Here is a 14,062-nt window from a genome sequence, read left to right on the forward strand (position 1 = left end):
TAAGCAGGCCTAGCCTTCAAGAATCAAACTTGTTAAATACCTTTTTAAAAACATAAATAGGAATCATAATGCTGGAAACTCACTTATAGCTTCGCATGAAGATCTTTCCAGCAAAAGCTGTGAAATGTAGAACAATTTCCAGGCCAGCTAAACGAATTTTCGGTACTGTGGGTCCTCGAAAGAAATCTATGAAGTGTATTGAAAGTTAGATGTATCAAGTAGTATCCAAGTGAAATGTTAAACTGCATCAGACTAACGAAGAATATCTGTATACATAAAATAGAAAGCTTAAATAAATAATGTTATTTAACTGCTTTTGCCACTTGAAACATACAATGTCGAGTTTTAGCTAGCAACATCAGTACAGCATCAGCATGTTTAGGATACACTCATGTCTTTCTTCCTTTACAAGTACCCTGCCTCAACATTTCTCTCCAAGTTCACACATCATTCTGCAGCCACCGGTACGAACACAGATTACTCATTCTCACATTATTTCTTATACAGGCAGCAAACTGCCAAATAAAACATACAAACTAAACCTTCAGACTTTAATTCCCTGCAGGGATGTGAATAATCAGTTCCCCACTACAAGTTGACACATCATGAGGCAGAATCTAATATTTGAATCCACACCCAAACACTCAATGGCAGAGGATGCTGATCTACTATCCTACCAGTCCTGAAAAATGATCCTTTAAAATGTGCACATTGCCTAGTAAGTAGAACACACAAGATCCACACAGGAACATCCATTTATTTGGTGTTTCTCACATCCTTGTGACATCTTGAAACACAGAGCCAGTTAATTACTTGAGGCACAGTTAGCGTTATGGAGGCAAACTTACCAATAAAGAGATTTTTTATCCTTTTAAGATCATTATCAATTTCAAAGGTGTCTCCTGCAAAAATCAACAGAGGTTTGGATCCCTCTGCAGACTTGCTGTTCTGGAAAAAAAGAGAAATTCAAAGATTAGTTAAACATATTTGTGTTTTTTCTTAATTTGTGGGATTTGGGCTTTGTTCGCTAGGCCAGCACTACTCATTAATCCTTAGCTGCCGTGGAGCAAGTGTTGGGGAAGTACCATTCTGAACTGCCGCATCCCATTTGGTGTTGTTACACTGACAATACTTTTTGGGAGGGAGTTGCAGGATTTTGACCTAGGAGCATTAAAGTAACAGCAATATCTTTCAAAGCCAGCATTAAGAGTGTCTTGGAGAGGACGGTGATGTTCCAATGATCTGCTGTCCATGTCCTAGTAGATGATAGTGGCAGTGTTTGTGGAAGGTTCTGTCCAAAAGACCTTGGTAAATTTCTGCAGTACAACTTGCAATTGTAGATGGTACATGCTGCAGCTACTGAGCATCTATGATGGGAGGAGTGAAGTACAAATCAAGTAGATTGCTCTGACACAGAATCATTCATTGCCAGAGAATGATACTTGGTCCACTGTACTTGCACTAGTTCTTCAAACGAAGATTCCCCAGTGTCAATGTCCTGCCTTCTCCCCATACCCTTACACACTATGTCTATCCAAATAATCATCCAATACCCTCTCGCCTCAATCGTATTCCCATTCAGTGTATTCCATACTTGTTATATGAAGTTATTTTTATAACCCCATCATCTTTGCTTCTTCTGCATATCATTTCGAATCTATATCCTATTCCTTTTATGAGCAGAAATAGCTTATACCCATCTCCTCTATCAAGTCCACTCATTGTTTTAAAAACATCCATTAAATTTCTTCTCAGTCTCCTTCTCTCCAAGGAGAACAGTCCCAACTTCAAACTATCCTCATATCTCAAGTCTCCCATTCCTGGAAAAATCGCTTCTGCACTCTGATCCCTGGATGGTGCCAAGCTTCATGAGTGTTTATGGAGCTACACTCACCAAGGTAAGCGGGGAGTATTCATCACACTCCTGGTTTGTGCCTGTTGGATGACAGACAGGTGGTAAGTTATTCGCTGTAGGTTTCCCGGCCGCTGACCTACTCGTAACCATAGAATTTACATGGTTAGTCCAGTCCAGCTCCTAGTCAATGGTAACCCCCCAGGATGTTGATACCCAGGGATTCAGCTGTTTGCAAGGTCACAGTGTCAAGGGGCAATAGTTAGAATCTCTCTGGTTGGGGATGGCCATTGCCTGGCACTCACGTGGCCCATGTTTTATTTGTTTCTAAAGGCCAATACTGCCATTGTCTTGCTGCATTCGGACATGAACTGCTTCAATGTCTGACCACTTGTTGGGCCTAGGACACCCTGTAACGAAGTTCTGCACAGACTTCTTGGAGCTGCCATGTTTGAACCAGGCCTGTGATGATGTCAGGACTAAGGGTTCCTGGAACCCAGACTGAGCGTGAATAAGCAGGTTAGCGCTTCATAATTTAAATTCTCATTGCTGAGAAAGCTTTACCTTAAAATCTCTCAAACTGTTAAATTTTTCAATTCCGAGCTCGACCATATCCAGAACATGGTAATCAAACATACGGCCTGCAGAAGGAGAACAGTGAATTACTTGTGGGAATACTTCATTGCACTTAGACTCTCCTACCCATTTTATCGAACAAACTATTCACCAACATACAATAACATTCTCCTGAAATTTTTAAAAATTTCATTCAGTAGGAAGAGGGCATTGCTGGTTAAGCATTTATTGTCTGTCTCTAATTACCCAGAGGCAGTTAAGAGTCAGTCATGTTGCTGTGGGTCTGGAATCACGTGTAGGCCAGACCAGGTAAGGACAGCAGTTTACTTCCCTAAAAGGACATGAGTGAACCATATGGGTTTTTGACAATCAATAGCAGTTTCATGGTCATCAGACTTTTAATTCCAGATTTTTGTTGAATTAAAATTCCACCATCAGCCATGGTGGGATTCAAACCTTGGTACCCTGATCATTACCTGGGCCTCTGGATTAACAGTCCAACGATAATAACAGGCCATTGCAACCTCCTGTAAACAAAATAATAAACAGAGTGCAATCCAGCTATGAACACCTAGCCAGTAAGATAAAATGGGCGATTTGTTGTACACTCCCTCAATTTAGCCAACAGTTAGTAAAAGCTTACACCAAAACAGTAATCGTGTCTCAACAATGCTTTCTCTTAAAATACATTAATGTGAAATGAGTCACTAATTTTAAAATGCTGAGTGTCAAGACTGTCTTGGTTCTGAATGATAATTTTGATGTTTAGCCATCAAAGTGGCCTGCCTTGAAGAATCTGCAATAGAGTTGGCAAATCCTGGCAGAGGTAATGATCAACCACAAAGATAAGTCTTGCAGATGTATTTCAATAATTATCTTTTTAAACATACTACCTTGATATTACAGATGTTTGGCACAACTTAGGAGTGTGATGGAATACTCTCCACTTGCCTGGATGAGTGCAGCCCCAACAACACAAGATTTTAGACACCATCCAGGACAAAGCAGCCCACTTGTTTAGTACTACACGTACAAGCATCCACTCCTTCCACCACCAACGGTCAGTAGCAGCAGTATGTACTACCTACAAGATGCACTGCAGAAATTCACCAAAGATCCTCAGACAGCACCTTCCAAAGCCATGACCTCTTCCATCTAGAAAGACATGGGCAGCAGATATATGGGAACACCAGCGTCAAGTACCCCCTTGAGACATTCTCCATCCTGACTTGGCAAAATATTGTCATTCCTTCACTGTTGCTGGGTCAAAATCCTGGAATTCCCTCCCTGAAGGCATTGTGGGTCAACCCACAGCAGGTGGACTGCAGCCGTTTAAGAAGGCAGCTGAGAACCACCTCCTGAAGAGCAACTAGGGATGGACAATAAATGTTGGCCAGCCAGTGATGTCTACATCCCACAAATGAATTAAAAAAAATGTTTTGGAAATCTGTTTTCCAGAATGGCAACATATCCTTGTAATCTTACCTATTATCAAGTTGTGCGGTCGTTTCTTATTGTGAGAACCAAACACAAATAAAGAACAGTCAGACTTCTTTGAAAAAAATTCCTGTTAACGCAGAAGGAATTTGGTTATAGCAGATGATCACAAATATCACCTCAAAAACTGAAATCATATATTACTGTAGTCCCTTTGAAGTTCTTCAATATTTTTCAAGCATTGCTTACAGGTAGTGGAGATCTTATCTTTGTTTCATGTACTGCACCATTGTGGAGGAAGGAGAGGTGGAAGTTAACAGTAGACTAATTGTGCTCTGTTTAAGACACCAGCATCCCTGAATTTTTTTTCTGGCAGTCACTTTGCTAATACAGATTGCTATGCCAGGTCCATCAGTAAATGTAATTTCTGTTGTGATAATGAATTATGTAGAACAGATGATCTAAGCAGCATTAGTCATACAAACAAATGAGTTGCTGGCAAACAGGACGATAATCACTCAAACCGAATCAGTACTATCTTCAGCTATGGCCAGCTTGTTTGATGATAGCACTCAGCTCCACCCCACAATGATGTTTTAATTTAGCTCTACCACTGTTCTCGGTTTGTTGTCCATGCCACGTGCTAGTGAGGTGAGGAATAGGGAGAGGGAGGAGTTGAACACGTGACTACAGGGATGGTGCAGGAGGGAGGGTTTTGGATTCTTGGATAATTGGGACTCTTTCTGGAGTAGGTGGGACCTCTACAAGCAAGATGGTCTTCACCTGAACCAGAGGGGTACCGATATCCGGGGGGGTGGGGGATGGGATTTGCTAAGGCTATTCGGGTGGGTTTAAAGTAATTCAGCAGGGGGATGGGAACCAAAATTGTAGTTCGACTATAGAAAAGGTTGAGAGTAGGGTGGTCCGAAATAAAGTTTCAGGGAAGCAAGATGGCACTGGCAAGCAAGAAGTTGGTTTGAGTGTGTCTACTTCAATGCCAGGAGCGTCCGGAATAAGGTGGGTGAACTTGCAGCATGGGTTAGTACCTGGGACTTCGATGTTGTGGCCATTTCGGAGACATGGATAGAGCAGGGACAGGAATGGTTGTTGCAGGTTCCGGGATTTAGATGTTTCAGTAAGAACAGAGATGATGATAAAAGGGCAGAGGTGTGGCATTGTTGGTCAAGGACAGTATTACAGTTGCAGAAAGGATGTTTGGGGACTCGTCAACTGAGGTAGTATGGGCTGAGGTTAGAAACAGGAAAGGAGAGGTCACCCTGTTGGGAGCTTTCTATAGGCCTCCGAGTGGTTCCAGAGATGTAGAGGAAAGGATAGCAAAGATGATTCTCGATAGGAGTGAGAGAGACAGGGTAGTTGTCATGGGGGACTTCAACTTTCCAAATATTGACTGGGAACACTATAGTTCGAGTACTATAGATGGGTCAGTTTTTGTCCAGTGTGTGCAGGAGGGCTTCCTGACACAGTAAGTAGATAGGGCAACAAGGGACGAAGCCACATTAGATTTGGTACTGGGTAATGAGCCTGGCCAGGTGTTAGATTTGGAAGTAGGTGAGCACTTTGGTGATTGCGATCACAATTCTGTTGTGTTTACTTTAGTGATGGAAAGGGATAGGTGTATACCACTGGGCAAGAGTTATAGCTGGGGGAAAGGCAATTACGATGAGATTAGGCAAGATTTAGGGAGTATAGGATGGGGAAGGAAACTGTGGGGGATGGGCACATTAGAAACGTGGAGCTTATTCAAGGAAAAGCTCCTGTGTGTCCTAGATAAGTATGTACCTGTCAGGCAGGGAGGAAGCTGTAGAGTGCAGGAGCCATGGTTTACGAAGGAGGGCTAATCTCTGGTCAAGAGGAAGAAGGCGGCTTATGTTAGGATGAGATGTGAAGGCTCAGTTAGGGCACTTGAGGGCTACGAGGTAGCCAGGAAAGACCTATAGAGAGAGCTCAGAAGAGCCAGGAGGAGACACGAGAAGTTGTTGGTGGCTAGGATCAGGGTAAACCCTAAGGCTTTCCATGGGTATTTAAGGACTAAAAGAAGGACGAAAGTAAGATTAGGGCCAATCAAGGATAGTAGTGGTAAGTTGTGTGTGGAGTCAGATGAGATAGGGGAAATCGCTAAATGAATATTTTTCAACAGTGTTCACTCTAGAAAATGACAATGTTGTCGAGGAGAATACTGAGATACAGGCTACTAGACTAGGTGGGATTGAGGTTCACAAGGAAGAGGTATTAGAAATCCTTCAGAGGATGAAGATAGATAAGTCCCCTGGGACTGATGGGGTTTATCCTCGGATCCTCTGGGAAGCCAGGGAGGAGATTGCCGAGCCTTTGGCATTGATCTTTAACTCGTTATTGTCTACAGGAATAGTGCCAGATGACTGAGGATAGCAAATGTGGTTCCCCTGTTCAAGAAGGGGAGTAGAGACAACTCTGGTAATTACAGACCAGTGAGCCTTACCTCAGTTGTTGGTAAAGCGTTGGAAAAGGTTATAAGGGATAGGATTTATAATCAACTAGAGAAGAATAAATTGATTAGGGATATTCAGCACGGTTTTGTGAAGGGAAGGTCGTGCCTCACAAACCTTATTGAGTTCTTTGAGAAGGTAACCAAACAGGTAGATGAGAGTAAACCAGTTGATGTGGTGTATATGGATTTCAGCGAGGCCTTTGATAAGGTTCCCCACAATAGGCTATTGTACAAAATGTGGAGGAATGGAATTGTGGGAGATAAAGCAGTTTGGATCAGAAATTGGCTTGCTGAAAGAAGACAGAGGGTGGTAGTTGATCGGAAACGTTCATCCTGGAGACCAGTTACTAGTGGTGTACCGCAAGGGTCAGTGTTGGGTCCACTGCTGTTTGTCATTTTTATAAATGACCTGGATGAGGGCGTAGAAGGAAGGGTTAGTAAATTTGCAGATGACACTAAGGTCGGTGGAGTTGTGAATAGTGACGAAGGATGCTGTAGGTTATAGAGAGACATAGATAAGCTGCAGAGCTGGGCTGAGAGGTGGCAAATGGAGTTTAATGCAGACAAGTGTGAGGTGATGCACATTGGTAGGAGTAACCAGAAGGCAAAGTACTGGGCTAATGGTAAGATTCTTAGTAGTGTAGATGAGCAGAGAGATCTCGGTGTCCATGTACACAGATCCTTGAAAGTTGCCACCCAGGTTGATAGGGCTGTTAAGAAGGTATACAGTGTTTTAGCTTTTATTAATAGAGGGATCGAGTTCCGGAACCAAGAGGTTACGGTGAAGCTGTACAAAACTCTGGTGCAGCCGCACTTGGAGTATTGTGTACAGTTCTGGTCACCGCATTATAAGAAGGATGTGGAAGCTTTGGAAAGGGTGCAGAGGAGATTTACTAGGATGTTGCCTGGTATGGAGGGAAGGTCTTACGAGGAAAGGCTGAGGGACTTGAGGCTGTTTTCATTAGAGAGAAGAAGGTTGAGAGGTGACTTAATTGAAACATATAAAATAATCAGAGGGTTAGATAGGGTGGATAGGGAGAGCCTTTTTCCTAGGATGGTGACGGCGAGCATGAGGGGGCATAGCTTTAAATTGAGGGGTGAAAGATATAGGACAGATGTCAGAGGTAGTTTCTTTACTCAGAGCAGTAAGGGAATGGAACGCTTTGCCTGCAATGGTAGTAGATTTGCCAACTTTAGGTACATTGAAGTCGTCATTGGATAAGCATATGGACGTAGATGGAATAGTGTAGGTTAGGTGGGCTTGAGATCGGTATGACAGTTCGGCACAACATCGAGGGCTGAAGGGCCTGTACTGTGCTGTAATGTTCTATGTTCTATCTGACTGCCTATTCAACACATTAGAAGATCAAAAACCCAGTTTGCTATGCTTGTAAAGTATGTTAGACAGTCATTGGTAGTAACATGAAGTCGCCATAGCCCCATCAGACCATAGTGCTGCTCTTTCATTAGAGACAGAGGGGGAGAGACGGACATTGGTGATGGTTTCACATGACAGTCATCACTCCTCAGGTGATGGGACAGAATGAAAAGGAAAGCCCCTCAAGAATTTGTTCTCCTAATTTCATTACCAACCCTCGCCCCTCTGTGAAACTAAGTCAGGCCAAACAAATCTTGTCAAAGCTAGAATTTCTTCCCTATGACCGAAATTGAGAATATTGGCACCTATATAATCTTGATCACTCGTTAGCCTCCGTGTGAGTGTACTGAAGTTATATTTACTTTAGAAAGAAAACAGATGTTTTGTACCCATTTTCTTTCATGCACAATAAGATCCTGCCACAACATAAAGGTATAGCATCTCAAAAGCACTCAACGAAACTCAATTATTGTTTCCACAGAAACAGAAATAAAGATCAAGGTAAATGAAGTTGGAGGCTACAGTATTTAAATGTTAAGCAAAACAATCTGATTACTCACCACCGATGTCTGATCTTCAAAGGGTCGAGTAATATTTTTTCTAGTTAAAAAATAAATCGGATTTAGAAAGAGAGGCTTTACAAATTTCTTTAAAAATTATTCAATGGAGGAGTACACCATTAAGCCCTGGGGTGAGCCTGCTCCACCATTCAACGAGATCACGGCTGATCTGTGACCTGTCACATCACGTCATATACCTGCCTTTAGCCCATAATCCCTTAATACCCTTGGCTCAACAAAAACATAGCCACCTCAGATTTAAAACCAATACCCAATCCATCATCTACTGCCATTTATGGAAGAAAATTTAACATCTACCACTCTGTATGCAAAAGTGCTTCCTAAGATCTCTCCTGAATGGTGTGGGTGTAATCCACAGACTATGTCCCCATTTCTACAATCCCTCATCAGTGCTGTCAGTTCATCTTTCTCTAACCCGTCTTTTTCTGTTAACATCTTTAAGATCTCAATTTGATTACCCGTCGACCTTCTGGATTCTAGAGAAAACAGGCCCAATTTGGATAATCTCTCCTTGTAACTTAATCCCTGAAGCCCAGGACCATTCTTGTAAGCCTATATTGCACTTCCCGCAAGGTCAATTTACTCTTCCTAAGATGTGGTACCCAGATCTGCTTAGTATGACTCTAACCAGGGCTTTGTATAATGGCAGCATAACCGCATGTGATTTTATACTGCAGTCCTCTAGATATAAAGGCCAGCATTCGGTCGGCCTTCTTGATTATTTTCTGGACCCGTTTCTAGACACCTAAGCCCTGAACTTACTTTGGCAATCCACTGCTTTTAACTTCACACATCTACAAAGTGCCCTGATTGATCCTTTTTGGTTAAAAAAAATTACACTGACATTCATCTGCCACAGTATCGCCTATTCACTTTATCTACGAATATCCCCTTGTACTTTCTTTTTCCTTTTTTTAAACTCCTTCATGGGGTGAGGACGTCTCTGGCTAGGCAGCATTTACTGCCCATCCCTAATTGTCCAGAGACATTACTGTGGGTCTGGAGTCTCATATAGGCCAGACCAGGTATTGATGGCAGGCTCCTAAGGACATTAATGAACCAGATGGGTTTTTTTCTGGCAATCAACCATGGATTCACGGTCATCATTGGATTCTTAATTCCAGATTTATCATCAAATTCTACCATCTGCCATGATGGGATTCGAACTAGCATTCCCAGAACATTATCTGGGTCTCCGAAATAACAGCCCAGTCATAATACCATCACCTAAGCACGGCGGCTATCACCTTCACCGACTACAACACCCATAATGTGCATCAGCAAATTAATGACTTCACTGCCATTATCCAAGTTAGTAATAAATAACGTGAACAGTTGAGGCCCTGTGAGACTCCACTGGCCACACCCTGGCAATTTGAGTACCTTCACATTGCCCTTACTTTCTATTACTAGCCATGTCAGTAATTAGCTCTCAATTCTGTGGGCTTCTACCTGAGTTAACATTCCCTTACATAGGAATTTATCAAATGCCTCTGCAAGTCCTTGTAAACATCATGCTTAGACATTCCCTGTCTATTAACTCTTCAAAAATAAATTCGATGAGGTTTGTCAGACATGACCTACCTGCCGTGAATCCCCGATTAACTGAGAATTTTTAACGTGTTCAGGTACCACAGCCTTTATTATAAACTCCAATAATTGCCCCACCCCACATTTTAGGCTAACTGCTCTGTAATTCCCCGGTATTCTTCTTTTGCCCTTCTTAAGAAGTGGAAGGACATGTGAATTTTCCAATGCAGATAGATGACTGCTGTATCTCAGGAACTGAAAAATTATAGTTTGGGCATTAACGTGTTCTCCCAGTTCCTTTAACGCTCTCGGAAGGAAATTGACATGTCCTGGAGACTTTTGACTCTTTAGTTCCATTAGCTTTCTCATTGCCAATGTTTACTTAGTTAATTTTATCCAGTCCCCACCATTCACTTATATCAAAATATCCTTTTTTCTACTGTAAACACTGAGACAAAATAATTATTCAAACTGTCTGCCCTTTCCCCACAGTCATTGATAATATTCCCACTTTCAGACCAAGCTGCTGCCAGGGGTCTACACACAACACCTACTACAGCTTTAGATCATTTACTGTTCCTCAGTTCTACCTACATGACCCCCACTGTATACTTTCCAGTATCACGGAAGTAGTTTTGTTTCTATGGGTCAACATTGCTCCTGACCGCCTGCTTTCACTTTCTGTAACTCATTTTCTTCTGACAGATTTTTCCCTTGCAAGTTTTCTTCAGTAGCTCTTATAAGATGCTTTGTGGCCCTTTGCTTGTTTTTTTCTCTTTCTTGCTCAGCAGGACCCGAGCTATGTTTTTTTTAAAATTTCTGTAAGGCCTTTTAGATTTAGTCTGTCCTTTGGGTCTTCACTTGTCCATGGCTGCTCTTTTCCTGTGATGTGGACCTTTGCCCTCTCTGGTGAATAAACTGGTTTTGCATTGTGTTACATGTTTCTTTAAACATCCTCCACTGTTCTTCAGCAGTTTTTCCACGAGTGATCTTTGTCTCATCTCATTAACGTAAACCTTAACTGAATTTAAAACTGAATTAAATAGCTTTATCCCTTCAAATACTATTATTGAACTTGATCATGTTGCGGTCACTATGTGACAAACGTTCACACTATTTAGGCTACTAATTAAAACAGGCTCATTACTAAATCTAAATCTGACTGGTGCTTCTCTGCCTATGTTGATGTTAAAATTCTCCAATACTACCATACTGGCTTCACTACATGCTTGCCTATTTTCTGTACTTATATCATGTAGTACTTCAAAGCTGCTACCGGGGTCTATGCACAACACTTATTACAGTTTTAGATCTTTTACTGTTCCTCAGTTCTACCTACATGACCCCCACTGAATACTCTCCAGTATCACAGAAGTAGGTTTGTTTCTAATCAATAAAGCTATTTCACCATCTCGGTCATATTCCCTATCCATCTTGTAAACTTTATAACCTGTTAGTCCCCATGCACAACCTTACTGCAGCCATGGCTCAGTAATGGCTACTATACCGTAATCTCTAATTTAAATTTGTGCTTGCAGCTCATTTAATTTTGATTGAACTCTTATTTGGGCCATTCATATTAATTTATCTTTTCAGCACTGACACTCAATTCATCTGTTCGTTATTTCTTTCTTCTGGTTTAATCAACACACTTCCTATGATTCTACCTTTATTCACCATACCAAAAGTAGAATTCCTGACTGTTTCTTTACACACTGACATATTACTTGGCTTTTAAACAATATTTTGGCCTTCCTCAAGCCCTGCCCCTATTTAGTAGTTTTAAGTCCTGTGTCCACACTATTTTACCATTCCGCTAGCACACTGGCTCCAGATTGGTTCAGAAGGAGCATGTCCCAACAGTACAGTTGCTTCCTGTCCTAATGCTGATGCTAGTGCTTCACAAAACTGAACGCCTCTTTCCTGCACCACTCTTTTTACCATGTATTTAGTCCCTAACTTTCTTATCTTAAGACCAATTTGCACATGGCCCAGGTAATAATCCAAAGTTATAATCCTTGAGGCCCTGGACTTCAATGTTGTTCCTAATTACTGATATTTCCTAAACAGGATCTCTTGCCCATGCTGTTGGTCCCAACATCAACCACAACAGCCAAATCCTCCTCCTTTCACTCCAATATCCTTTCAAACTGGTTTGAGATGTCATACAGTCATACTGCAGAAAACAGGCCCTTCAGTCCAACTAGTCAATGCCAACCATGTTCCCAAACTAGACTAGTCCCACTCAGCTGTGATATCCCTCCAAACCTTTCATATTTGTATACTTATTCAAATGTCCTAAATGTAACTGTAACTGTATCCACCACTTCCTCTGGCAGTTTACTGCACGCACTTAACCACTGTGTAAAAACAGTTGCCCCTCCTCTCAAACGTGTTCCTGAGTTCTGAACTCCCCTACCCCAGGGAAAAAACTCTTGCTATTCACCTTATTTACATCCCTCATGATTTCATAAACCATTATAAGATCACCCCTCAAACTCCCAGAAAAAATCTCAGCCTATTTTTGTAACTCAAACCCATCCAATCTTGGCACAATCCACACAAAATTGTCCCTTTGTGTCCAGGGATATGCAGGTTAGACAGGTTAACCATGGTAAATGTGGGGCTATGGGGAAAGGATGGGAGGATGGGGGTGCTCTTCAGAGGAATGGTGCAGACTCAATGGACCAAATGCCCTCTATCTACATGATTCTAAGTTATTAAGCAATTTACATACTGACTGGAATTCTTTTCCTTGCTGCATCAGATAATTGTCAGCATGGCTTAATGATATGCTTGTATTTTAAAAATACTCATTCTCCAACTTAGTTTATTGCGTGTCCACCAAGTTAAAGCTCTGATATAATATTGCAGTGTTATTAAATTCAACATTAGCTATGAATAATAAAATTCTGAAATAATTAGCCATGTATGTTGCTAGGCCACACAGAAACCTGTAAGTTCCTATGCATGCTGTATAGAGCTAACTACCAGGTACTTAAGTGACATGCATGCAAAAACATTAAAAGGAATTGTGTCTTTAAACAAGTTGGCTGTGGGTTCAAGAAAAAAAGATGGAATTGTTAGGAACTGTCCTCACGTTTTGAATGGCAATTGGGAACTACATGAAACTTTGCCACAAGGGAGGCAACATATGCGGGTTTCTCGATCCTGCTCACAGAGGATGCTATCTGTACCGCATCACTACCACTTTTCTATAGTTTTCTGCCTTTGTCCGTTCTTGAATACAGGGGTATTATTTGATACTTCCTAGTGTGTCAGAATCTTTATTGAATCTAGGGAATCTTAGAAAATTCACATGAATGAATCTATTAACTCATTAGTAACCTCCTGGCATCCCTGATTAACAGTGCCACCCGTCCACCTATTCCTTATTTTCTTAAATGTCATAAACCCTGCAATATTCAGGACCCAATCCTGGTTATCCTGTTACCAAGTATCTGTACTGGCTGTCAGATTAAATTTATTTACTTCAATGTGCACTATCAATTTGTTTATTTTGCTATTAACATTACTCACATTAAGACAGTGTGTTTAGTTTAGTCTTTTTTAACATCTAGCTTTGATTGTTGATGTATTCCTACATTTGTTTCTCTGCCATACATCTTGCCATTCTCTAACTTTCATTTCCCATATTATTATTTTCCTCTTACTTTATCCCATCTCTTTGATATACTTCAACTTGCCACAGGATCTCTTTCCCAAGTACTTAGATTATAACCCTCTCCACTTCCCTTCCAGTGTGGTTCACAGGAACACTGGCTCCAGCACCATTCAGGTATACGAGTTCTAACATTAGAGTCCTCACCTGCACCATTGTTCGGAACAAATTTCCTCCACACCGAGTCTTTCAGACACAAATTCCTCTCCCTAATTTTATGGGCCCTCTGCCAATTAACATGTGGCTCAGGTATAATCCTGAGATTATAGTCTTTGAGATCGTGCTTTTAAATTTAGTGGCTTAGATCCTCATGCTCTCTATGCAGAGCCTCTTCCCCAGCTCTACCAACGTTGTTATTAACAAAATGGACCACAACCACTTGATCGCCTCACACCTATTCCAAGCTCCTAATGTAAATTCCATCAGCTGCTGTGGTGCAATTTGTACAGATGACCCCACTGCATTAGCCAGGCCTCTAATTTGTTAGTTGTGAAATTAGCATGATTCCACTATCTTCTTAATACGGGAATCATTTACA

At 41.4% G+C, this 14,062-nt stretch overlaps 1 protein-coding gene across 1 annotated transcript in view; it reads right to left on the reverse strand.

Annotated features, from left to right (window-relative positions):
* The window catches only part of rpf2 (ribosome production factor 2 homolog), a 34,870-nt gene that overhangs the window by 12,224 nt on the left and 8,584 nt on the right, over positions 1-14,062 (reverse strand). The window contains exons 4-8 of the mRNA XM_048531969.2: positions 8,292-8,331; positions 3,914-3,995; positions 2,417-2,493; positions 849-948; positions 84-186 (exon numbers count right to left, since the gene is read on the reverse strand). Of these exons, the coding sequence (XP_048387926.1) occupies positions 84-186; positions 849-948; positions 2,417-2,493; positions 3,914-3,995; positions 8,292-8,331 (402 nt within the window). The remainder of the gene's footprint in view (positions 1-83; positions 187-848; positions 949-2,416; positions 2,494-3,913; positions 3,996-8,291; positions 8,332-14,062) is intronic.

Source organism: Stegostoma tigrinum, chromosome 4 (assembly GCF_030684315.1).
Source record: "Stegostoma tigrinum isolate sSteTig4 chromosome 4, sSteTig4.hap1, whole genome shotgun sequence".
Classification (NCBI taxonomy): domain Eukaryota; kingdom Metazoa; phylum Chordata; class Chondrichthyes; order Orectolobiformes; family Stegostomatidae; genus Stegostoma; species Stegostoma tigrinum.